A 23,705-nucleotide genomic window follows, 5' to 3' on the forward strand; every position below is an offset into this window, starting at 1 on the left:
CTCTTTCCCAAAGTATAAATGTGAATTTTTCCTGCATGCTCACAGGAGATAGTATAAAAAAGGGGAGGGGAAAGAGATGGCTACAGCTTGAAGTTGGGCAGGATTTAGGGCTGTAGAGAAAAAGCAGGCAGTCTTCCTGCTCTCCTCCATCCTGCCTTCCCCACTGTCCCAACTCCATTTCAGTTTTGCTGGTATTGTATGAAGAAAGCTCAGGAAGAGCTTTCTAACTCAACCCACTTATCTAACCGTGTGTAACACTTTGCTTCTTGTAAATTCATGTGGCTTGCTCAGACAGCCCCTATGAGCAGACCTGCCTTTCAGAAAACCCCTAGACCCTTCTCCGATGGTTTAGAATGTGATGTATTTTTCATTACTGAGACAACGGGGCTATGTACACTAGCACAGAAAGCTGCCAAGAAAAAATGATGTGCTGTTAATAAGGTCACAGCTACATCTCCTGACAGGGGTTGCTGACTCTTTAAAAATAAGAAAAAAACCCCAACCCTTATATGTCTTTTCAGTCTTTGTATCATAAGCCTCAGAGGGATCACAAATTGGGGTGAGAGGGTCACCCCACTGCTGGATGGGAATAGGCAGAAGCTCCTTTTATTACCAAAGCACAAAGTCCCTGCTATCATAGCAGGGGTGGCAGAGGTATATGCGGGCTCCGTCCCTGCCAGCCAGGGTCTGCTGAAGAGCTCAGGTCTCCCCTTAGAGCTGGAGAGATAATCGGGAGATCTTTGGCTGAGTCACAAGCCCAGTACACGCAGACCTCATTCTCTGGGGAGAGATCTTAGCTTTCCTCCCTTCACAGAGATGTCTCACGTAACCAAATGCCTTAAGCTGGTATTGATTTATCTTTTCTCATCCTTTTATTGATTGCCTAGAGGAGCACACACTCACTGTGGAAAGGAGGTATAATTCTCATTTTACAGACTGAAAACAAAGGCAGGAAAAAGGTCAGTAGTAAGTAAGGTCTGTCTTTCCACAAATATAAAACTTGGAGCAGGCTGGGATCCTCCAGTCAGCCCAGTTCACCAGCTCAGCCTGAGAGCATGTCCAGTGATTCCAGAAATAAGGCCAAGAAGTGTCCAAACTTAGCAGCAGAGACAGAGAAATTATAAATCCTCCAAACTGCACCAACAAGGGCCACATGTTCCCCTGCCTCAGATGCACTGTAACACAGAGTCGATCCCGACAAAGAATGCTGCTTGTGACATGTGCACTTCACATTATATTGCACAGTGTATAGAGTAGCATGGTGAAAGAAAAGACATTTGGCAAAAAAGGTGAGATATTGCTGCACTGTCAAATTAATACTATTTCATACTTTCTGTTTGTCTCCCGTTCCAGACTAGTGGGGGGACCTTAAATATTCTACTGGGTGCAGGATCAGTGATGTAAACAAACTGTTTAATTAAAACAGAGCATGTTTTTCTACAGAAATTTCAGGGCTTAACTCTTTGAATGCCTGGTTACTGTCAATCTTGCTAAGCTTCTGTGGTTTTCCTACTTCATCTTCTCTCTCCCCTCCCACCACAGTGGTTATCAGATGGACTCCCTAATAATAAAATTCACAAGAGAGAAATAATGCATAGCCCTGGATTTTGGCAGTACCCCTGAGAGAAGTCTGATCAGGAAAGAAATTGGAAGAGCTTGTGACGAAAGGGAATAGTTTAGTTTGCTACAGACGAGTGTATGGTGTTTGCTTCCTTCTTTCCAATATATAATCAGGGTCACAACATTAAACAGAGAGCAATAATTACATTATCCAGTTGTGCTTCCCTAGGGTAGCTACAGAATAATGTGCTCATTATCATCCAACAGAGAATGAGGCTTCTTGTTTCTCTACAGAAACCATCTTCCTTATTCAAGAGTTTTATCATTAATTGTCATCTGATTGTGTTTGCACTCTTCCAAAACCACACGGGTTTTATCTTTTGACAGACATGAGGGAGCTTCTCAAAAGCACCATTTAGAATAACAGGCTTTAAGATCTTCATGGTTTTATGCTCTTTCGTTTGAAGCACAATCTCAGACCTTGTAGTACAAAGATGCGTCACAGATTTTCCTGGCTCTATTTTTTAGACAACTCAAACTGGAAACATTTATAGGACTGTGAGTCATGTTTTCCTTTTATAATGTACTTTTCTACTTTTTGGCCATTCTGTACTAGCATGGGACCATCAAGATCCTTCCTAAAGTCTGTGTGGTTTAGTCCCTGTGGCTTGTTTCCCACAGTGGAGAAGGAAGGCCTACCATTAAGCATCTCACCACCATGGGCTCTTCATCACATAACCCACATCTCTGCATGGCTATCTATCTTTTCCAACTTGCAACTCCATTGCTCCTGAGTAACTCCTGCAACATCACACCTTCCCTTTCCTTGGGAGCCTGCAGAAATGTCCCTCCAAAAATTAGCCTAATAGATGTCAAAGTTTATTCATAAAAGGCTTCTCCTCACTCTAGGAAAAAATCAGGCTTGGTATGGACTCAAAGAGCTTGGCTTGTCTTCTGTTATATACTTAAGCAGAATCACTGGCAAGTTGCACAAATAAATGTGAAGTCAGTGGCTAAAAAATTGACTATATGCCAACAGGAAGAGCAAGGGCTTGGGCAGTTCCTGATGATCTCACCCTGGAACCAGGCTGTGGGGGATCTCTGACAAGTGATGCCCAGCAGTCTCAAACCAGCAACATGTGAAGCAACATTATTTTACTTGAAATAACAGTTCACAAGAGTGATCTTAAAAAGATTCTTGTTGCAATTATTTAGAGTGAAGCAAAGAAAGAGTTAATAATAGTAATGACCATGAGGTTCTGTGGGAATATTTTTCTTGGCAAAGCCTGTAGAACCAGTTATTTTCTTTATCTGTAAATACTTTCTCAGACTATCAAATGAGAAAGTTGCTGGCTAGGGATTGGGAGGGGATTCAATGACTCAGCAGAAGACTATGTTTGTTCTGCTACAGAGGCCTTTCATTCTGACCTGTCTGAGTGCCAGCTTTGTAAACCGGACAATTACTTCTTTCTAGATCACAGAAACATTGAGTTAATTACACAGGAAACTAGTAACGATGACATGAAATCAGTTGACATGTAATAATAATTTGTTGCTTATCATCCCTAAACAATTTAGATGTTATAAGAAGGTAAAAAATTGCTTTTACACCTTGATCTTAAAAAGACTACTGGGCTTAAGCCTTTTTTTAAGGCAATAATCAAGCTTTGCCCCTGACTGTTGTGTCCATCAAAGCATTTAACAACCCGTGCCTTCTTACTATGATCCCCATTTATGTTATGGCCAGCTAACCAGATTGATCCCCCAAATCACTAGAGATCAGCACAGTGGTACCTGGGGGGGAACTCCAATCTTAACTGAACTTAACACTTCAGTTTTTAAAAAAGTGTGAGGTGAACTGCAAGGAAATGGAATTTCCTTGGAATAGATGGAAAGGAGACATCTTTAGTGCACTACCAACCTCTGACTATAGGAGACTTCTCAGGTATTGCCAGATTTCCTCCAAAAGAGAGGCCTTTAGGTGTTGCTAAGCCTTCAGTCACCTGAGAACTCTCTGTGCCTTCAGAGAGGCAGGAAAAGGTTAGCAAAGAATGAAAGGAATCAGTTCAGAACGAGGGCTGGAATGCCTAGTATTTAGCTTAGTTCACTCAAGTTTTACAAAATCAGAAAAACTCTTCTGCTTCCAGCACCCCTAGTGAGTGAGACCATAACCACTCCTCACCAAAGGAAATTACTCACCAGCAGGTTCTTGGGGTTATGAGTCTGATAATACTCTTACCTAAGGTCTCCCTGAAGGATGCTTTCCATCCCCTGTCTGCTCCAAAGAAGTCAGTGTTAAACACCAGGAACAAGTTATTACTGGAGCTCTTAATACTTGGAGGCAGTTCTGAGCCACAGAATTTCCCGAGGAGAGGAGCATGGGTGTCTGAGCCATCATATACAGCCACATAATCTTTGTAGCAGGAGGGAGATAATTCAAGCTGGAAGTTGTTGAATCTGTAAAATACACTTGGAGCTTTAGTTACCACATTTTCATTTCTATTCCTGTGTTATGTGTGGTTTTGGTGCTGGACGAAAGGTCTGAGTAATAGCAATAGCCAAAGCCATACACAGACAGATACCACAAAACATTTCTCTTCAGGAACAAGCAAGCAGAACTATTAATTGCATGACAAAACATTCCAGCCAACCAGCCTCAAAGAAATAGTGACCCTCACCCATTGGGCCTCTTGCAAAGCAAGCTGTCAGCATGCTTCGGCTTTCTGTGGAGCAGCAGATCTCCCCTGTGCAAACATACCCTCTCTCACTTCTGCAAATTGCTCAGCCTGCAGTTTCCTTGGGCACGTGAGGGGCATATAAACTGCAGGCTCAGGGTGCAGCCCAGCTAGGTCACTCCTCCACTTAGCTGGGAAATGTTCTCTTAATTCACAACCAGCATATAAATGACAGAAGAAAGTATCTACCTTTTAATTTCTCAGTGGAAAGCTTTTGTGGCAGCCATATTCCTCTTTTAGGCAGGACAGCACACACTCAGAAGTATACTCTTTCTGGGTGCATATATTACTTGGTCTGTAAAGTGAGTACCAGCCTTCTAAAACAATTACGGTTTTTTTTCTTACATCAATTCACAGGAGTCTTATAACTCCTCAAAGGCTGACAGAATTTAACTAGAAGTATGAGCTGCATTTTTACAATTTCTTAGACCTCTTGCTAACCAAAGTGGGAAGTTACAATTGTGCTGATGTTTTGCCCATAACAAGTTACAGAGAAAGGTGTAAGGGAGCCTGATGCTGATAAAGGGTGCTTCAGTTGCCATTTCTCATTTTAGTTCAGCTTTCCTCTTGGAAAAGGAAAGATAGGGAGAAAATTGTCAATAAAAACTGTCTTTAACTGGAATCAGAGACCCCCCCTGCCCCCTTGATGGCAAGCTGAACTTGGATTACATACTTGAGGGCCACTACTTTGCCATCTCCAACTGTGATGTGGTATGAGCAGTTCATGTTGTTGTGATAATCAAGAACTGAATAGGCCGGACTGCTGATAACACCAACAGAGCCATTGAAAATGCCACCGCAAGCTGTAGGGGAAACAGAAAAAAAAAAGTGATTACCGTCTGAATACCAGCTTGGTCCTAATACTCATATTTCTTGCAGGAGCTTGTGTTAGTCCTCTTTTAGCCATAAGGAAGGAAAAGCCCTTGATAAATTAGGAGCAGTCTTTACTGTCATGCCTAGAAGTGTTAAATGCAGAAATGCCTATTAAGTTGTGCTCTGCAGTGGAAGACTAAAGTCAGTATCGAAGTGACAGGTTGTTACTAGTCCACACCAAATGGCAGTGGCTTCTTGTTTGTGCAGTGGGATGGGGAGGATGCCCTGTGCAGCAGGGTGTCAGATGCATCTGGAGGAGCCCTAGCTTGCCAAGAGAAACCTGGCTGATATGGGGGCAAAGAAATTCCCCTCATCCAGTTTGGCACTGACACAAAAGCAGCCACAACTGCACACATAGCCCTCCCCCTGACATTTCTGGAATAACTGTACACAGAGTCTCATCATCCCTCTACCTCCTCTCAGGGCTGGGGCAGATTCTGTGCTGGAAGGCAGAGAGGAGTCCCCAGGTGTTGCTAACCTTGGGGACTGTTCCTCACCTCACCTTGTGCTGGGACTCGCCAGCAGTGGGGGGTGGCTGAGATGGAGGACCAAATACTTGCTCTCTGGCTGGGTAGCAAGTTAAATTCTGCAGCTTGTGAACTAAAGGCACTGCTTGGCTTCTCAGGGTTTCAGACCATGGATGCTGATGAGGCCAGGATGTGGCTAATGTTTGTTCCCAGCTTCAGTGCTTGAGGGAACAAAAACTATTATAAAACCAACTTTAATCTCCATTGTTAGCTTCAGCCTTTATTTTATAATCTTAACTTGGCAAAAAAGTTTCCCTGCATCCTGTTGATATATAGCTTAAAGCCACACACAGCTTTTCATGTTTTAAAGGACATGCCATTGCCCAAGCCACGACCATAACAAAGGCAGCCCCATACAGGGTGCTGCTGGGTGCAGAACCCCCAGCTCCTCAGCCGTGCTCAAGCTGGCGGCCTGGAGCACTGGCAGATAAAGGACAGGAGCCGGCAGGATAAAGAATCAGCATTATTCTACACTAGGAGGGGGAAGGCTTTTTCATTTTTTTCAGCAAAGAATCCAACCAGAGGGAAGAGGAATGTTAATTGCTAGAATCTGCTTTGTATACAACAACAGGCTAATAAGGCTGCAGTCATGTTTCTCAAATGTCAGAAGTCACAAGTCAGATAGCAGCAACTGACTTGGGTGAGTTATGAAGGTCTTTTCCATGAGTAACTGCACATTGTCATTTCTCAGTGCCCTCTGTCTTATCTGTATCAGGCCATTCATTTTATATAAAGAATTTAGCCGTACGCTTTTTGCTGTGGCTTTGAACATGAGAAATGCATTGAGGGAAATACCAAAGTTACGAACTCATGCTTTTCTCTGCAGTTAGAAAATGAAATAGCTTTCAAAAATCAAAGTACTGTCTCTACAAATTAAACCTAGAAAATAGTAAAATGAGTTTTGAAAATAATATTAATCTTTTGGTATATTTATATTTGTGCAGATGTCAATTCTGAAATCAATTGGAAACTTCTTTTTCTAATACATATTTCCTCTTTAAAGCAAAAGACATCTCATGTGAATGACAAAAAGTTTTGGTGAAAATATTTATTAAGAAAAAATATATCTAGACCCCAATTCTTATTTACATTAATACCTAGCACTGCAAGAGGGTCATCAAATAGAAGCATGTACCTGGGTCCACTTAAAGATCCTGTTCTTGTTCCCATGTTGTATAATGTAGTTTTAGTATAACACAATCAGACCATTCTCCTGTATGTGATAAAATCTCTTAAATGAACTTAGCTACATAAAATGGTGATGTTTCTCCTTAAATATTGTAAAAAAAAAACCCAAACAAAAAACCAAGCAAAACCAAAAAACCCCTGCCAAAATGGGTTGCATTTCTTTTCTACAGAAAAGCATTGCAGTTCCTGACTTGGTCCCATGTAGTGTCTTGAAATGAGAATTGTGAGATAACACATCAGTCAGTGACAACACGCACCAAACAGTCTCATGTCCTGCTCATGAGGGCTCTTTTGGGCAAGTGCAGAGGGAATACGAACCATCTACACCCATCTCAGGTATTGCCAAAATGAGGTACAATGTTTCCTGCACTGAACCATTATCCAGATCGAATATTTCCTCTACCTAAAGCACAGGACAGTGGCTACTCACCAATTGCTCTGTATCTTGCCTGGAATCCAAAGCCTGCAATGTGGGAGTCGGTGTAGAAGTTGAGCAGCATTGGTCCAAAGACGCTGATGGGGGCAGGGAGCTCATTACCACAGAACGTGATGAGAGGATGCGAGGCAACCCTGGTCCCACGGTAGATGCTTACTCCATCATAAAGACAAATTCTGCTAAGGAGTGCTGGCGCTGCATGGACGTACAATGCAGAAATGTTAGCAGCATATTTGCCATGTGATTTACTGAGCTGCAAGTATATAGACCTCACACAGGATAAGAATTAAATTTTATATTACTTTGTATTCCAGGATCTTGGGATCTCTTTTGCTTGCTGAGGAAGCAAATGTCAATTTTTAACATGCAGAAAAACTGAGGCAGAACAAGTCAAAGAGACCTTCTACATAAGACATCAGGCTGGTCTCAGTCAACACATCCTATCATCTGGAAAAGGCTCCAGGCCCCTTGAGTTCTTGGGAGTTCACAGTTGAGTGAACACCATCTATGAGGAGATAAGAGGACCTGACAAAAGCATGGATCTCCTTTGCAGATCATAGCAATGCACCTTTTGTTACAGGCAACCTACTACCTGCTATTTCTTTCCCCTAATGTAGAAGCCAGCACTTGGTGCAGGTAATTTTAAATCATTAAAAGTGAGAATTTGGAAAAATGAAAAAATAGTCTATATGCTAACATGGCTCAGATCTGACTTCTTTCTCTCTGAATTCCCTCAAACTTTGGAGTACCGAACCCCAGATTCTTCAGCTTGACTAGAAGACAAAAAAATTTAAATTTAATCTTGCAGTTTGCCAGTGAAATGCTGTAACTGTGGCAATTGGTAGAGATTTGGAGATGACTGAGGAATAGGAAAATAACTAATGATTTTCAGGAGCAATCTGCTTTAGGGGGCAAGTCAGTACAGATATTAGGGTGAGTGAAAAGCTGCACATTCAGAAGCACTGAGAAACACAGAAATGAGGAATGTAGCATTCTACATTTTTTTCCTCATTGGTTTTTAGTTTCTCATTTGCAGCTAGTTTTCTGGAGGATCGAGCCATCCTCTCTGACTCCCTGCCCTACCTTCCTGACTTTCTAGCCACCTCACCATTTGCAAACAGATTCGACTGAGATGAGGGATCCCAAATTAATTAAGTTCATTTAAGTTTCATGAAGGTCAGTGGCTGAGTCAGAGTGCCACAGGAATGTCCCCAAAGAAGGACAAGCTGTGCTTTCAGTGTAAGGGCTGTGAGTTCAGGCAGAGTTCTGCTGAGCACCCTGGGAGCTGGGAGCCACAGGCACAGGGAGAAGTTAGTGGTGCCCAGGGTGGTACCACCAAGGGATGTATAGTGGGAGCTAGAGAGGTTGGGCATCATGTGGGAGCAAGAAGGGAGCTACATGGGTTATGCAAGGAAGCTGGATTAATGCTGTCAGTGAAAAACACAGTACACACCTTGGGAAGACCAAGCTTCATTAGTTGTTAGGCTTATAGAACGACTTTGTGTTTTCTTTGTCTTTTTCTTCATCATTTACAAGCATAATGGAAGCTGGGGTGCAACATTTATTGAGGTTAAGTTATCATGTTTAGCAATTTATTAGCAGCGATGGGGCAGTTACTTAAACTGCAGAGGATTAATCAGGAATTGCCTAAATTTAACAGGAGAGACACTGAGCCAAGCATTGCAGAGGAGTGATTCCTGTCCAGTCAGAACAAGATGCTTCCTGGTGGTGTAGGAAACAGGATGACTGGTATTGAACAGGATGACAAATAGGAATGGAGTGATAATTCTGTTTCACAAGAACAACAGAGTCTTACCAGTAGCCAGATATATTTTAGAACCTCTCTGGAGTTTTAATTTAAAAATTCTTTCTTAATGAAGACGATGTATTCTAACATGTTTTACAATTATGCCGATAGGGAAATATGGTACTAGGCTGACTAATGAGAGTAACTAAGCTGAGAACAACTGGCCGCCTCAGAGAGCTGATTACACTGTTAATTACAAAATAATTAATTAAAAATATTCTTCACATCCTACTCTATTATGAGAATACTTAATAATGTGACACAATTAAAAAGCATGATTTTAAAATACGAAGAAATGATAATAAAAAAGAAACAGGCAAGTGTAATTTCAGAATGGAAAAGATTTGAGGAAGCAACTCAGGTCCCTCTCTGGAAACACTTTGGAGAAAGGCATGAAGTGAAACATATTTCTCAACAAAGCAAAGGTCCACAATACCTGTCACAAGTTGTTTCAAACTGCTGCACTAGAAAGAATAAGGTGGCTGACATAGGATTGTGAGCAAAAGGCTTAATTTCTAGCTTTGAAACCGTGTTGTTTGGGCCAATATAATTTATGACCCATGAATCTGGGCAGGACTGATGATTGTTTGATCTCTATCCTGTAACTCATCACTTGTTTACACTTTTCCTTAATTTCTCACCATACTAAAATGCATTATTCTGTAAATAATCCCCAGCCTCAGATTCCTCTATCCTATCTCCTCATGTCATACTTCCAGCCTCTACACATACTCAGCACATCATCAGCAATTCTTCTCTGTGGTTTATTTCCTCTCATTATATCATCTTTGATCTTTTCTAGACCAATTTCTGTCTCTTGCACTACAATGGAACAGCTTTCATGAGTCTCCAGGGATCTTTTCTTAGCCAGATGTCAGACCCACATCCTCTTTGAGCTGACAAGCACTTTCCACATAGCTAGCAGTGTTTTTCTTAATAAAACTTGTCTACTAAGAGCTTTTGGTCATCTTGCTGGTATTACTGTATTCTCCCTTCCTATTCGTTCTGAGGATTCAATGAGACATCTCCTCTCCTGTCTTTATCTCTACATTAGCTCTGTGTAATCTCATTTACAAGGGCAGATGCAACTACTATCTCGATGCTGATGACCTCATACATCTGCTTCCCTCCTCCAGGCCTCTTACTATTCAGACTAAAACCTTATTTCTGTCTCTCAATAAAACCATAGGAGAGCTTTTTTTCCCCACTCAAGTCTTCCCATGCATCTTCTTTCTTTACAGCCTCAGCATTTAGCCTGCCCTCTTTAGGTCCATGTCTATGACTTGGGTCTCTCCAGGTCTTCATGTCCAGGCTAGATGTAAATGCTGTCAAGTGTTTGTATTTATTATCTTTTAAGATAAACACATACCTATGACTCTCACCCAAAACCCAGTGACTTTTCCAACACGGATACTGTACCATTCGTTCCTCTAGCCTTGACAATATTTCTACCAAATACTGCTGGAGAGCTCAATTATTTGGCCTGATGTTATGAACATATCCCTCTTTGAACTGCTGCGTGTATTTGCTTTCAAAGACTCTTATTATCTACCTGCACTCTGTCATCTCTTGATACTACTCAGCATTGATACATTGACTCCTGCCTTCAAAGTTCACATGATAAAAGCTTCAGTTGTCCTTACATTACATCTTGAAATATGCCTTTGGTTGTCTTCTTTCCATTTAGCAGAAATTTATGTCCAGTCTCAGTATTCTCCATAAAATCATTTATTCAATATGATGCCTGCACAAAACCTTGACTGAATTGGGGCCCCTAACTATGTCATCTCTAATAAAAATTGTCCTCTTTCCATCTCTCTGTCTATAGCCATAGATTCTGTTTCATTTTGTATTGAGGCAGAACATGTATTTTTGTTTAACGTTTGTAAAACTTAAAATACTGAGGGTTTGGTTACAATTAGTAATTAATAATGTAGGAAAAGTATTATGCAGATATATACTCCTGTGCAATATATTAACCAGCTCCATAGCACAAGATACTATTTTGAAAGCAAGTAATTACAAGTCTTTCATATACATATCCTCTTTCAAAATAATCTATTGCAAAAGTTGTCTATTTTCTGAATTGCCTAGTAACAACCGAAAAAGCAGACAGAGAAGACTCCAAAACAAATCTGTGACCCATCTCAGATTGCAAAATTACAGTTGCATGTTTTAAACAAAAAAAAGGAGAAATAAGTTATTAAAACGTTTTTCAGATTGACATAGTATCAACATAATGCAGTTGTTTTGTATGGACAGAGTATAAATACTACAGAAGCCTAAAAGCAGATATTTAGGAGGCCCCCATCCACTTCCCCTAATTTTCTATGATTTGGAATTCAGACTTTATTGCATGTTATATTCATGCTTAAAGAATATTGCGGCCATTTAATAATACACTACCCTAGCTGTCCTAGAGGTGGATTTGTAGGGACATTCATCTGAATAAAGCTTATGAACAAAAGATGGATGTGATTAATTATTTCTTAGATAGCAAGTCTACTAAGATAGATAAGTTTTTTTGACTAATTCTAATACGTTAGATTTTTGTAGACCTTTGATCCAAGGAGGGAAGACAGATGGAAATATCATTTATCGTTGTCGCAGAAGTTGGGCTGAAAAAACAAACTCACCCCCAATTGTTTGGTTCTTTATAAAATAACCAAACACAGCAATGTAGGTGGTACTATAAGAAGCAAACAGCAACCTACACAGCTTCACAAAACAGGCAAATCGAAAGAGAGGTTCTGTAACCGTATTCAGTTTGGCACAAGAAGAGACATTCTTCAAGCTGCAAGGAAATTACAGAGACTAAGCCAAACTCCATTCATAGGTCTAATCTTGCCTATGTTTTGCTGCCTAAGTCTTGTGTAAGCTATTGTCTATGGCTTCCTGTAATAGTCAATTGGTAACAAGAGTGAGAGAGGCCTTCAGAAGGCAATTCATTCCCACCTGCACAACACATTTGCTTTTTTGTTTAAAGCACTCTCTTTTTCACTTCACTATAGGAGGAGATAAGCCTAGATGATAAATCTAAATTAGAGGTTTATTTTCCGGGGCTCAAAGTCAGATAAAAACAATTTTCTACCTACAAGGAAGCAGCCAATTTAGATTAAATTTTGATCACAAAATCAACAAATGCAGTTTCCTCCAGTTTGCTCTTGCTCTGTTACTTGCTATATTTAGTGCTTAATACATATTTAATATATAGTACATGCATGTCATGTTCATTTGGTTCCAGATCCTGACATTGCATCGCTGCTGTGGGTTAACTGCCTCATTTGGAGTCGTTCTTTATAAGCAGAACAGGCGTCTCAGCATAATTGAAAACTTAACTGTTCTGCAGCAGAGATCTGTGACTAACCCATGAAGTCATTCGATTTTGTACCAATGTGTCTCTGCACTATAACCAATTACATTCTGCCTTCTAATTTTCTGGAAAAGATATCTCAACCAGCTAAAGTCAATGAGATATGTATGCCTTACAGGCATTATTTTAAATAATTCATTTCATTACTAAACAAGCATGAAAAAAAAATTATCCTTTTGAGAGGTCAAATAGGTAGTAAATCATATTAATTGTACATGTAGCTAAACTTTAAAAATGCAATCTAGAACATCTGCACTAGTATGGTTAAGATTTTAAAGGCCACACTCTGCAACAATCTAAGCAGGTGCAATGCTTCCTTGCATGTGGAATAGCTGGAAATGTCTTTAACAGATGCTGCCAATCATTGCTCCGCCTTTGCAAAAGAACTAAGGGAGTTCATGCTGGAAACCCACAGGCACATGTGCTAAACATATTCATATTCTTCTGCATGATAGTTTGCAAGATGGTGGTTTCAATGTTCTTTCCAATTCAAACCCAGGCATTTCTCTTTGCTACAAAATTTTAAGATTTTGTGAAATATATTAATAATCAACTGCTGGAGAGTGTCATACTTCCACTTTTATAACCAGATGTCCTTTTGCACATATCCAAAGTTCTTTTCTTTCATATGACTAAGGACTTTTAGTTTGTGTAGCCTAAGGAAGCCGAGAACAATAAAGGAGCAAATTGCCCTGCAAGAAGTAGAATATTTTTAGTATTTGTTTAGGTCTATGTTTATTATTATGTCTGTATCACTTAGCTCTTTGCTTTAAGATTCTTAATAGAAAAAGCTTGGGTTCATTTATAAATTGACTTAATGCACTGCCAGAATACAGATCAGTAATGTACTAATAGAGGTGTCAAAATTGGCATCATCTGATTCAGCCTAATGTTTAGTGTGCCTGCTGAATAATAATGTCTTCTACATGAAGAAATAATGTAATTCCTGTGGTTTACATTTAATTTAAAAAAACAATTCTTAAAGTAGTGGTTTGTATTGGGAGATGGAAAAAAATGTTTCAGATAAAATCATAGTCAAATCAAATCTTTGTCTCAGACCAAAATTAAGTTTGGACCAGAATACTTTTGAATTCAAAACAGTTTGCAAACTTAAAACCAAAATAAAGGAAGCCTATTTTCTGACTTTTTGATTTGGTCTGAAGAATAATTCAAATCATGCACCCCAGGTTAGTAACAAATTACTCAAAAATCTTTTTGTCTAGGTGAGTTCCAGGGAAACATATTAAGATGGACTCAAAATATGTGATGCCACCCAAGTAGTTTGGATTCCTCTGTGTTATCATGACATCTCTACCCATAAAAATTTGATCATATCAAAGTTGAGAAACTTTTATCATTCACACCAAATAACAGGATATTATACCTGTTATTTCTTGGCTAAATGCTGCCAAGTTTGAAAATCTCAAGAGTGACTTTTGTTGACGGGTGTATACAGGGTAACAACTTTTATAGGTTTTCAGTTACTGTAGTCTTTCATCTAGCTTCACATTTATAAGTTTGTACATCTTTGTATAACACCTGAGTATATTTATATCCATTTATCAGTTAGGGAAACTGAAGCACTGAAAAGCAGAACAGCTGGCCTAAGATCAAAAAGATTGTAAGACTCAATGGCAAAAAAAAAAGACAGGAACAAACACCTAAATTGGCCACAGTCACTTTTGTATTCCAACCATCTGGCAAATTCCCAACTTTAGTGCTGCAAGATAATCAACGAGTGAGATCTATCTTCACTCCTCTGGAAGCTGTCAGTGACGCAAAACTGAACCCTGGAAACTATCTCTGTAAATGTTCGTCTGTAAATGATTTTCAGAATGGACCAGCAAATTAAACCATCAACCATTTTCCATGATAGAATATTGGTATGTTTTCCAGTAAGAAGTTACACTTCATAGTACATACTGAAATTATGAAGAACCAGTTACCTTCCAAGTGGAAAGTCTCAAACTCTAGAATCACCAGTGACTGCGGTCCCTGATCTATGATATAAGTGCAGTTCAAGTTGTTATCATATTGACCAGGATAGTTAGGAGAGATGATACGACCTGCAGGGCTGGTGAAATTTACTCCGCATCCTGCAAACATAAATAAGACACAGTTATCAGGTGATAACATCATTCTGGTTTTGCAGTGAGAAAACCTATAATGTACACAAGGACCTCACCTCTCCTTAAGTGGCTGGTCAAAAAAACAGGGAGCGTAGTGTATACCATGATGGCAAAAGTAGGTCTTACACAGACAGAGAGCAATGGTTTTGGGAAACATAGGGCCTTCCCGCCTACAGCCTCACACAGTATCTTTGCATGTCTTGGATAAGACCAGGGCATAGCCCCTCAGCCCACTGACAAGAAGGACACAGCGCTGCCGATCTTATGGGTTTGGAGCCTGCACATTTCAAAATTCCTTAGTACATACAAATGTGGCTGAACTGGATGAGGGGTTATTGGGGCACATCAGCAGTTTAGCCTCATTTGAAAATGCCCATGCAAAGCAAAGGCCAGAGCAAGTGGTGAGAAGTCATTCTTCTCCTGAGAGCAATTTGTGTGAAGGCCATGGGCTACACCATACACAGGAGAAATCACCACAGTTTCAGCATGTGCCTTGAAAAGAAGAGCAGAGATAAAAATTCTAAAGGAGGAGTAGATCCTTTTTCCTTTTTAAGAAGATTATAGCTTTAGCTTCCAAGCAGTTAAACTAAAGAGAAACAAATTCTTAAAATCTAAACCCTATTCATTGTTTTTTGGCACACTGAAAGGGCAAAGGTGTCTAAGAATAACTACATAGTTATAGCTGCGTGGAGGATCTTTGGCAAGCCCAACACTGGAGCACACAGTAGCTCCATTGCATTCAGTAAGGAAACATTTGGTTTCAAAAGCTGGGCAGAGGCTTCAATCCCTTGTTGGAATGACGTCTGAATTGCTACACACAGATCAAACTAATCCAAAATGGACTAATAGAGCAGCCATCTGGCTTTAATGTTACTTACTGCTTATGAAAGATGCAGAGAAACCTGGCCCAGGAGCATCCTGAGACTGAAATACTGTAGTTATCACATTGTTTGGAGCAACAACAGGATCAGGAGCTGAACTTCCACATCCTGTGGTTAACAAAGCTTCTGCTTCTTCATCATTTCCTCTCCACACCTGAAAAGCCCAGATTGGAAATGGTTTAGTGCTTTCAAAGCCCATGTAGGTTGTGGGAGCCCACCAGGAATTGCATATGCAATTGTTCTTTCCATAGACTTAGGGTAGGATTCATCTCACACTGAATCTTAGAGATCTCAATTGGAACTGATTACTCCCCATTCACTCTACAGTCAGTGGAGACAAAAGGACTTCTCCAGGGAGTGAATCACAGAATGACTTATGTTGCCAGGGATCTTTGAAGGGCATCCGGAGGTCATTTGCTCAAACTGCTGCTGATAGCAGAGCCAACATAGATCAGGTCCAGGGAACCAGGGAAAAATATTTTATGCACATCATCACCTACCTCCATTTTGTCTCTGCTAACTTATCTCCATTCATTCTATGAATATGAATATTTGTGTATACAATGAATTATGAAATGCAATCCTGGTATTATTCATATGTCAATAAAAACCGAAGCTGTCACACTAGGGTAATATAGAGGCATCAAACTGGAAGATCTGGATCCTTAATGTCTAGTCTTGCTAATTAAAAATTAGTCTCATTTTTGTTAGGTTGCATTTACTTGTTCAATGACAAGTATCAAATCATGTAGAGAGTTAACAAAAAAATTTATAACAAATATAATTCATAAAAAATATAATAAAGAAAAATATTTTTTAAAAAATATTACTTCAACTGTACCAATAGCCAATTTAAGTTCAATCAAACCGTGCATTCAAGAAGCACATGCAGGTTTAGGTAGGTATTTAAGTGAAACCTTCTTCAAGTAATTACTTGAACGTATACTTGAGTTCAAGCACTGAATTTCAACACACATGTAAGGTGAAACATAGGCATAAATGTTTAATGTTTCTGAGTGCTTAAATAATTTCCTGAATCAGGATGTTTATTTCCAAGGATTTAAAATGTCTCCTTAAGAAAAAAGAAAAAAATATTTATTCTAATACTAAGTTTATTTTTCATCGATGTGTTTAAACAGTTTTTTTACCAGTACTTTATACCAAAAATATATTAAAAATAAATAATATTTGCTTTTTAAAATAATGTATTTGAAGAAAGTCTAGTGGAACTAGAACAACCACATGAAATTGTGATAGGTCTAAGCAACCACCCTAGAAAGGGTTATCCAAGGGTTAGTCTGTAAGTGTAGGCATGTGAATAACTTCATTCGTCTGGCCAGGTGTTTGAGGCAATGGTTGCTCAAAGGATTAATATAAACAGCCCATGGCCTGGCCAAGATTTTGCAAAGTCACTATTGATTTTGGATTCCTCTTTCTCGGCTACTGTGCTCGGAATGAGTGGAAGAAACTTACACGTGTTCCGCACTTTTTCATATCCAGACACCATCATACATCTCAAATTGGACATTCAGAAATGGAGGTGGACATCACCAAAAATTTCAGATTTTTCTCTATGGAGAAAATCTCCAGTTGACATAGTTTTGGCTATGTCATTCCAGATGGTTTACAAATTTGAAATTAAAGCACCTGTACTGGGCAGCATTAAGACTTTCATATTAGTGAAATTTATTGTAACATATTATAACAATTAATCAGAGGAGCAGGCTATGAAAAGACAAATCTAATAGTATTTTTTCCCCCAGGCTTAAAAAATGAGTGCAACTGTGGTTTATAAATTAGTAGGTATAGATCAGACGTACAGCTGCTTGAGTCTTCCCACATGTTGTCCAATTATGTTTGCCCTTTATTTCAAGTGGGAGTTGTACTGCTGTGGAGAAAATGAGCACAAAACCACTGAACAGATGCCAAATGCTTGAGAAAAAAATGACACTGAAAAATTCAAAGCATGTCCACTCCATTCTATTGCTTTGAAAACAAGTGACTCTTAACAACCTATGAAACATAAGAACACTATCTTTGTTTTTTGAGATTAAAAAAAGAAGGATCAGTGCAACTTGGACAGTTTATACACTTATAAAGAAGTTTTTTAGAATTATAGCGTCACATTCCTGTTTTCCTACTCACTGGAGTAATTGAAAAGGTCTTTTCATTACACTATATTTTCTCATTATTTCCCAGTTCTGAAGACATATATACATTTTTCATATTTTTCATTTTTGGGGCAGGATGTAGGGTGATGGGACCCTGCTGGAGGTGGAACTTCAAGAACTGATACAAATTAAAAATATATACAAGCCAGTTCTCAAGGCATATAGAAAATTGACTATACTGATACTACGACTTCAGCATATATTTCTTGAATTTTGTGCCTTGACAATCCTAACCATGACATGATTGCAAACCAGGATTCTGGAATTGTGACTTCTTAAAGCACTGCTCTGCTGATAATTGCCAACAATTATTTTACCTTCACATAACTGCTCTGGCAACTTCCACTGCTATCTGGGATCTGGAAGTTACTGTGGAAGTTCATCTCCAAGTGTTTGCTTTCATGCGTAATGATGGTCCATGTGCATCTGGTGTTCACGGGAAAGTTTTGAGGCCAATGAGGGGACTTGATCATACCATTGTCTGCATGAATGATTCCACCACATCCTGGAAAAAATAGCAGAAGGTGGGAGAAATGTTCAAATGTTTCCTGTTGGTGTCAGCTTTGAACGGCTGCTTGCTTCTGTGGCTGCAAGAGTGAGTGAGGAGACTCTGGACACCCATTCAAATTTCCTTTCCCCCTCTTTTGCTTAATTCTCTTTTGCCCACCCCTGCAGCAGGGAGGTTGTTACACTCTAGAGAAAGGTCTGTCTCTGTACTTCACTTTCTTTTCTTCACAAGCTCCTTCTCCTTGCCAGCTCATACCCTTTTGCTCTGGTCCATCTCTACGCTGCTGACAATTAGGACTATTGCTCACATGGAGAGTAGGGGTCAGAAGCACATTAATGAGGAGTTTCTCCTGAGACTGTGCAGGTTCCTTCCCACACCCCACAGCATGCACATCGTGACTGACAGCCATTCAGGGAAGCACCCTGGGGAAAAAAAAATCAATCTACTGCTGAATCCTTGTTTTTCTCACTCTGCAACATTTTAATAATGCAGTTCCACATGTGAAGCTACATCCATTTACCCAGGGCAAAATGGTGACTTCTCCTCCAGCCGAGGCAGCCCTGCGGATCTCAGTGGGATTATGGAGAGGGCTGAAAAACATGCCTTTAAAAATTGTTAACAGATTCATTTATAAGGGGGAATAGTCAGTCATGGCTCTGTGGCAGCTCACGTTCTTATACATAAGAAGTTCAGTTAATTTGAAACAGACTTGGAAATACCAAGACCAAGAATGATTTACTAGGGCTATGTGTACAGTACTAGCAACCCATTATTTTTTTCAGTGATGAAGTAGTAAAAGGATGAATAAAGAGCAAGAAAAGGTTTATAAAATTCTACTTTTCCTCCTCTTAATTAAAAAATATGTATTAGCTTTAAGAGGAAGGTTTTATTTTCTGTTCCTCTATGTTAGATAATCACAATTGTGTTTAGAAAGATATGAGGCCAAGTTTTGCTCACACATACAGAATGTAAACCCAGAGAGTATCAGTGGACAAATGGGAAGAAAGCTGAGGAAAGGACACCAGGTCTATAAAAAATGAAATCTCTTCACAGAGAGAATACCAACTATGCACATTGCACGTGTATGCTAATGTCTGCTACATCATTGAAGAGTGGCCTTCCTTGCACGTGAAATTCCAATGACAACAGGGAAAAGTGTCAAAAACCTGCTGTGACAGCAAGCACAGACTATTGATATGTTTAAGAAGACACTCCATCAACTGACTGTGTCAATAGTGCTAGATCATTAACTGATGGAAAGGCGATCAGGATCAGCCGGAAGGTTTGCAGCTGGGGGTGACACCTCAGCTCTGTACTGAGGTAGGAAGGCACAATGAATTGTGCCCTGCCACCAGCCAGCACATCTACTCTTGCCTTTAGTCACCTCCTAAAGGACAGTGTGAAATGGGGAGCTACATTTTGTTTTAATCCGGAGAGATGATAATTTCAACAGAGAGAAGGTAGCTTTTTTAAATGCACCAATTCAATCCTGTATGTGTACCACCTTCGAAAGTGTATGAACATCTCCACTGAAGTGGAAGAGTTTTAGGCTGTTGTCACACGTGCTCTTTGAGAAGTTCTGTCTGCCTCTCTGTTTTGAAACTGACCTCTTTCTAGTTTTAAGTGTTTAGACCAAATCAAACTGTGAAACAATTGTTATTCAAGAAATGAAATGTCTCATAGTCACTGACAATAGATACCACAGTTGGGAGGATAATGGGCATGGTATCAATTTACAGACGTCAAGAAACTGCCAGTGGGAGGCTTAAAAAGTACAAAATCAGTCCAAATTTGATTTCATTGTGTGAGATCAGACAACACTGTTTTAATACTTGACTTTTTTAGTGCTGGCTTCTCTCAGGAATGCTGAAGATGTTGGCATGTATTCTTTTGTTCTTTAATGCAAACTTAATTAAAGAGGAGGAATCCTATTTCATTTTGTGGTTGAAAAGTGCTAGATAGGCATGATGTACTACTATGTTAGACCTGACAGTAATTTTTCTCTTACCTAGCGATTCTGCTGTCCATGTTGCATAAAAGCCACCTCCTTGAACTGAGTGATCAGAGTTAAAGATGACGACTAGCTTGCTGGAACCAGACCGGATAGTCCCAGGGGATGTGTTTCCACAATACTTTCCTATGACAGGAGACCCAGGAGAGCCGCCATTCAGGATAGTAACAGAGTCCCACTTACAAAGTGAATGATTTTCAACATGGAAGGCTGTAAAAGTAAGCTGCAACACAGAAGAGCAACATTCAGGAGCTAACACCAGCCACACCGGTAGAGGGGTTAGAGCAGTTCCAGCCAGATCCCGTAGCCATCCTAGCACACTGATTTCTGGGTATGCTCAGAAATCCGACCCTTGCTTCACCTTGAGGCTTTACTGCAACTATTGCTTGGAGTTTTGCCACTGTAACAGCAGCTACTAGCATGAAGACAGAAACGGAAGAGGAACGCACAGGTTCAAAACTGGCATTATTGGCACTTAACCATACGTTTGAACCTAAGTATGTCCTTCAAAAGGATCTTGGATATACGCTCTCAAGGATTCTGGTCATGAAATCTGAAATTGCATATTCAAATATAAGTAGTTATGTAAGCAGAAAGCCTTGGATTTTTTTCCTTCCTATTATTTTGAATCAGAATACTTAACAGTTGCTAAAAATAATGCTAGTTTCCATTAAATCTGAGAGAAACAGTTGCACAGTTGGTTCCTGTGGGCCTGGATGTATCAAATAGACTGGGCTGGGCAGGCAGTTTCTGACCCTGCCTCCCTCCCACACTAATGCCATTTGTCCTTGGAGACATATGCACATGGGTGGGATTTCCAGTTCAAAGATCTAGATTGCTAATCCAGTAGACTCCTGGATTTGTTGATGTTGAAATACTGATGTACACTAATGACTGCCTGGCCCTCTTCCATTAAGTTTTTTTTTGCCAGTTCCAGGATTGGGATCTTTGTAGAAAAGTTTAGCAAATACACAGTACTTCTTCCTGTAACTTTTGAGTGTATTAATTTGCAAAAGAACTCTGCCTGAGGTAAAGACCAAATACAAATTTAGCTCAAATGGTTTAAGTTTGGAACTTTAACAGCAACTTAAAGTGGCAGCTTTTACTGGAAAAGGTTAGTCTGCCTTCACTGAGGGGGCTGCTACTCAGTCCTTTTAAAATAGAAATTTACTTCCATCTGATTCAGATTAGTTCTGCTTTAAACAAATTTTCAGATTAAATAGAAATTTTGTGTTCTACTAAAATAATCCTGTACTCCCTGAACTACCCAGGCAGTTGTGAGGATATCATGCAGCAGAATAATTAGGACTATGGGTTTGCATTTCTAAGAAACACCTTTTTAGTTGTAAATAAGGAAAACATGATAGGGAAATTAGTGAAAGACATTACATATGAAAATCTGCAACTCGTTTTTACAGAATTGCTTTTCAGATATTTTTCTGACCTGAACCTCAAATGTCATTGATTGGACCTGTTCTCCAAAGGATCTGTCAAATAATTCAGTGAGTGAAGTTTAGCAGCCCTTCATAATAAAGGTACTCCAATTGGTCTCTCATTATTTTGGCTCAAGAAAGGAGCACCTCAGGCAGCCCATTAATAGTTATTGGGAAATGAGTAGTATCTCATTGATTGAATTTGTACCAGAAATCATATTATCTTCCAGTCTAACCATTAAGACATGAAAGTAACTGTCTAGTGGCTTGTAACTTTCCTGCAGAGATGAAAAAACTTCAGCCTCATGTTTATTCTTATGATAGTGAGAATATCCATGCACATATAATAACAGGAGTTATTTCAGTTTCCTAAATATAGAAAGTCATTGTTTAAAGGAGAAGTCAGTGCTATGTTTTGAGGTCAAGTTAGACTAGGATCCTTCTGCTTTTCCAAAAGCACAATCTAGTATGGTTGTATTATCTTTATTTCCCCCTCTTCCTTAGGTAAGGCCAATGGGGAGATATTTAATTCCTCCACTTTTCTGATTTTCCAAATTGCCTCAAACCTGTTCCTCAAGATTCAGAGGGTGCTTCTTGCACTGCCAGCTGTGCACACAATCATGGCATTGTGTTACTCACAGTGATGGTTTCACCTTCAGGGGCTTCCAACAACCAGGAGCAGCGATTCAAGTTGCTGTAAGGCTCTGGGTAGTTAGGACTTGAGATAACTCCCCTTTCGCCTGACTGTATACCACCACAGGCTGAAGAAAAGAAGTTCCATTTCAATACATTTCAGTAACTGAACACTGTAAGCAAATGACTGGAAGATTATTCAGCTTGTAACAGTACTAAAACATATTTAAGTTGGACTGATATAGGTAAGGATGAACAATTTATATGGGAAAATCCAAGTTTTAAAAATCTTTGTCATTGAATAGTGAGTAAACAGATGCAATGACCTTGAAACTTTGCATTTATTCTGCTACTTAATATAGTTCTGCAAAACCTTTGCTAGCTGACACTTATAGCTGCCTCTTACACCTTATCTTCCGTTTATTTATCTCAGACTCCTAAGCAAACCAGTGCCATTCTTGGACCAGCACGATCAAGTAAAAAACTTGCTGATGTGTCTAGATAAGCACCAAGGCTAAATTCAGCTGTGTCAGGAAGAACAGTTGTGCTGGCATGTAAATGGCAAAGTGGTGTAATTTGCACTGATACGGCTTTAAGTGGATTTCAAAATGAGTGCAAAGGTTCAAGCAGCAGAATGCATTTCAGCCATGCTAGCACTCTGGAGGCCTATTTGAAGTAAGTCGAACTTGGCTGGTGTTACCTGTTACACCCCTATTCCCAAGAGCAACCAGCTGTTCTGAGTGTTGCACTGCATTGCAAAAACTCAAATGTGGTTTGGGGAATGGGAACAGTGAGGCAGAAAATAAATCTGAAAGTTCAATTGCTAGCATATGTTTGCTTTAGGTGGATATAAATAGTGGAAGGCACTGTGCAACTTTTGAGGACCATAGTGTGTATTCACAGTATCACCAAATGAATGGCAACGTTCCCCAGAAGTGCCTCAGTCAGCAAGAGCAACAGTTTATCACGCCATTTACCTTCAAAAGTGTAATGGGCCAAGAATCCTTTATCTTCTGTGTTTTCATCGCTTACAAAGTGTACCCACATCTGGGGGGCAGGTATGACTAGTGGCACAGATGGTGCAGCCTGACCACAAAGTCTGGCTATTAGCTCTCCATCAGCATCCCCTGAGTAGAGAAAGAAAAAAAAATACACTTTTTGAATCTTAAAAGAGGTATAATATCATAAAGGAATACATAGGGCAAACAAGCATTTCGTTTTGACTAGAAAACAGAGAAAAGTACATATCACACTTAGTAACTGATTATTTGTTGGTATATGGGTATAGGTAGAGTGCTGCAGTTCATTGCTGGGATCTAAATCTCAACAAGAAGGAAGTTCTCTCCAAAGCTGTATTAATGATCCTTTTGGCATCCTGGGTTCTTTCTCTCCCCTCCCTGCCATCCTGCACACTTTCATTTTGTATAACCCATTAGACCC

The 23,705-nt window shown here is 39.7% G+C and overlaps 1 protein-coding gene across 1 annotated transcript in view; it reads right to left on the minus strand.

Annotated features, from left to right (window-relative positions):
- The window catches only part of CUBN (cubilin), a 152,983-nt gene that overhangs the window by 13,797 nt on the left and 115,481 nt on the right, over positions 1-23,705 (minus strand). The window contains exons 52-60 of the mRNA XM_009649272.2: positions 23,243-23,392; positions 22,272-22,393; positions 20,197-20,422; positions 17,998-18,185; positions 15,507-15,663; positions 14,446-14,595; positions 7,314-7,514; positions 4,969-5,098; positions 3,800-4,017 (exon numbers count right to left, since the gene is read on the minus strand). Of these exons, the coding sequence (XP_009647567.1) occupies positions 3,800-4,017; positions 4,969-5,098; positions 7,314-7,514; positions 14,446-14,595; positions 15,507-15,663; positions 17,998-18,185; positions 20,197-20,422; positions 22,272-22,393; positions 23,243-23,392 (1,542 nt within the window). The remainder of the gene's footprint in view (positions 1-3,799; positions 4,018-4,968; positions 5,099-7,313; positions 7,515-14,445; positions 14,596-15,506; positions 15,664-17,997; positions 18,186-20,196; positions 20,423-22,271; positions 22,394-23,242; positions 23,393-23,705) is intronic.

This window comes from Egretta garzetta, unplaced genomic scaffold (assembly GCF_000687185.1).
Source record: "Egretta garzetta isolate BGI_Z169 unplaced genomic scaffold, ASM68718v1 scaffold641, whole genome shotgun sequence".
Lineage (NCBI taxonomy): Eukaryota > Metazoa > Chordata > Aves > Pelecaniformes > Ardeidae > Egretta > Egretta garzetta.